Source organism: Nanorana parkeri, unplaced genomic scaffold (genome assembly GCF_000935625.1).
Source record: "Nanorana parkeri isolate BGI_ZX_2015 unplaced genomic scaffold, ASM93562v1 scaffold1291, whole genome shotgun sequence".
Classification (NCBI taxonomy): Eukaryota; Metazoa; Chordata; class Amphibia; order Anura; family Dicroglossidae; genus Nanorana; species Nanorana parkeri.
In genome coordinates, this window is record NW_017307559.1 from 209,633 (window position 1) to 213,029 (window position 3,397).

The 3,397-nt window shown below is 48.4% G+C and overlaps 1 protein-coding gene across 1 annotated transcript in view; it reads left to right on the forward strand.

The window, feature by feature from the left end:
- The window catches only part of SMC1A (structural maintenance of chromosomes 1A), a 35,296-nt gene that overhangs the window by 26,818 nt on the left and 5,081 nt on the right, over positions 1-3,397 (forward strand). The window contains 2 exon segments of the mRNA XM_018569145.1: positions 546-656; positions 746-902. Of these exon segments, the coding sequence (XP_018424647.1) occupies positions 546-656; positions 746-902 (268 nt within the window).

The following is a 3,397-nucleotide window of genomic DNA, read 5'->3' on the forward strand; positions in this document are numbered from 1 at the left end:
AGTTCTAGCCGACCTGTGACAATGAAACTGTCACACGTCGGCTCTATAGATCGGGAAGTGAGCGAACACATACCGTCGCTCGCTCACCTCTCAATCATGTCCCTGCAGAGAGTGGTGACTGTCACTCACGGCTCCCTGCAGGGAGTCCACCCCTCCCCTGTCTGATCCTCCAGCGCTGACTGGCGGAGGGGGCGGGTACAGCTGGCTCTGCCTCTAGATAGGCAGAGCCAGCTGTCAATCACGAAGCTGGGTGGATCTCGAAAGTAATGTCAGGATCCGTCCCGGCTGCGGCGTCTCAGTATACCGCGAGCTGTAGCTCCCTATATACTGAGCTTAGGGTGACGGGAGGACGCTAGTTTGTGTCCTCCCGTTACCCTGAGGAGAACTATGGGGAAAAACACTAGTTCTCCTTTAAGAAATGTTTGCTTGAATTGATTGATTAGTAAAGATTGTTTGTTCTTCCAGACAGGAAATGTTTGCATTGAATCCGTAGACATTGATGCGTGTAATGCTGTTGGTTAGGAATGACTTGCTATTCTTCATAGGGTGGCTCTCAGGGCGAGGAATCTGTCGGCGGCTCCCAGAGATCCTCCACGGTGTACGCGCGAGAAGCGTTGATCGAAATAGACTACAGCGAGCTCTCCGAGGACCTGAAGGTAGGTGGCGATTGCAGCCTCGGGGGTGGCGATATGCGCTAGCTCCTTGGTGCACCAGCGTTGACCGTCCTTCTCATGATTGGTGGCAGGACGCGGTAGCGGACGACGACATCAAGCAGGAGATGAGCTCGTTGCATCAGAAGCTGAACGAGCAGCAAAGCGTCTTGCAGCGGATTTCCGCCCCCAACATGAAGGCCATGGAGAAACTGGAGAGCGTCAGAGACAAATTCCAGGAGACGTCAGACGGTGAGTGACACTATGGGGAGGGACTGTAACACACCAGGCCCCCCCCCGCTGACCTAATCACGTGTGGATCTCAGCTTCAGATATGGTCACGGGAAGTTAGCGTAACAAATAGCAACAGGGTTAGGGGTCAGCGATCCTGAATCACAGTCAGTCCAAAGTCCTCTCCTTTTTATCACCCCACGGTGAGATGCTAGGAGCTACAGTCTGAGATATGGCACACAATCTTACTTTAGGCGTGTAACGTCACTGGCATTGGCTATAGTACTTGCCGTTGTGGAGATAGTGGTCCAGCAGTGCCACCCAGTGGACCTCAATGGTATGGCAGGCTGTGTTGTTAGTGAGGGCTGAGGGTACTGCAGGGTTCAGTAAGAGGCTTCCGTAGCTGGAGGATGAGAGGCAGCTGGCGGCCGCTGAGGATGGGGCTCTGTCCGGCCCAACAGTGAGGGAGGTTCGGTGGTGAGCCGCGGAGGAACTTACCTGGCGTTAACGCACTTGCCCGATCGCCAGGCAAGTGAATCCGTTGGCTTAAGCAGACTAAGGGGGAGCTGACGTCGACTCCGGTGACATCGTTGGGTCCCCGACGGAACTCTGGGACGGGTGAGTCCGTTACAGGGACTGGTGCTCAATAATTATCACTCAAAATTTGGTAGTATTGATGTCATGCCAAGCCCCTTTTTTTTTAGGTGTGTAGGAGAGCTTTGGCGCACACAAGCCGCACTGTCGTCTGTCTGCCCGCCCCCCACTCCTCTAGTCCATTTGCAGGATGCTTTCTATTCTTTGAACCCATTCGCAGCGTACAAAGCGTTTTGTGAATGGACATAGGGACAGAGAGGGGCGCATAGTATGGCTCCAGCTCTCTCGGCATGGCTTCCCTGAACATCCTATCAAGTAAAAGATCACAAAAGACAGCAGAGTCTCCAGGAGCCTTCCATCTACTAGCTTGGAGGAATGAGGAGAGGGGAGAAGGGTCTTATCCTGCTGTGCCTGTGTGTGTGGATACACAAGCCGCTTACTATCACACACAAGTGTGGCTCCATAGGACCCTGCAAGGGAACGGAGCCACCCCAAAACAGGATATCGGGGCCCAGTGCTAAGTGATACTGCAGGAAACTAAAATGTTTAACCCCTTCGTGACTGACGACGTACAGTGTACGTCGCCAGCATCGGGGCTGTTTAAACAGACTCCCGGCGACTTTTAAAAATAAAAAAAAATGAGGAAAAAAACTAGAAGAAAACAATTTTTTTTCTCAAGTTTTGATTATTATAATTTTTTTATATTAATTATAGTATTAAAAAAAATATATTTATATCTAATTTTTGTTTTACACTTTATTTAATTTTTTTTTCTTGTCAGTTTATATCAAGCAATCACTATGACTGCTTGATAAATTAACTTTTTTTTTTTTTAATTTTTTGGCTATTGGATAGCTAATAATAACTGATCCTGACTTTAGTCAGATTCAGATCTCACTTAGGTCTCGTTCACACCTAGGCGTATTGCATATGCGCGTCTGTCGCGCGTTTCGGAAGGCTACTTGGGCTGTATCCCAATGGAAACGCACCAACAAAACGGCCCAAAGTAGTACCTGTACCTTTTCAGGCGCGGGCCGTTTTGTAGCGCGTTAGGGACGGGTAGAAATACGCCAAGGTGGGAACGAGACCCATTGACTGCAATGGGATTTATATTTTTGAGCGTTTTGTAGAGCGTTCGTCGAGCGTAGAACGCGCTACAAAACGTTCAGGTGTGAACGAGGGCTCAAAGCTCTTTGATCGGCCGAGACTATCAGAACTGATACATTTCACTCAAAAGATATACATTGTATCTTTTTAGTGAAATGTATCTAAACATCGGGCTCTGGAGCTGTCAAAACAAATAGCAGGGAGGTGAGTCACTGCTACCTCTCTGCTATTTTCAGCTGTCAAATACAGGATCGCAAATCGCAGTCCCGTATTGGCATGTAACGGCTTCATTCTTTCATTAATCAAAGGAAGAAGGTTTTACAAAAAGCTTAATTATTTCATGAATGGCTCAATACTGGAGGCATTCATTAATGACTGGTAACTGCTGAGAATCAGCTGTTACCGGCATTACAATGCCTGATATAACTCGTCACGTACAGTGTACGTTGCCAGTCATATAGGCACAAAGTGCCGGGACGTACACTGTACGTCTCCCATCACGAAGGGGTTAAGCTATTTCAAATGCTGATGAAATCACTTACAATTCGGGATGCACTGATATTGCTTTCTCGGCATCGAGTACCGATATTCTTTTTTCTGTACTCGCCGATACCGGAAGTCCCATTTAACCCTTTTGCTGCCAAGGACGTATGGCATACGGACCTACAAAAGTGCTTCCAGCTGGCCAGGTCAGTATGCCATACGGACCTGGCATTTACAGTTCTACTATAAGCTGATGGTCGCTTTAGCGACCATCAGCTTATAGTATAACTGTTCAGCAGACTGTCCCCTTTAAATTAATAGCTGTCATCAGC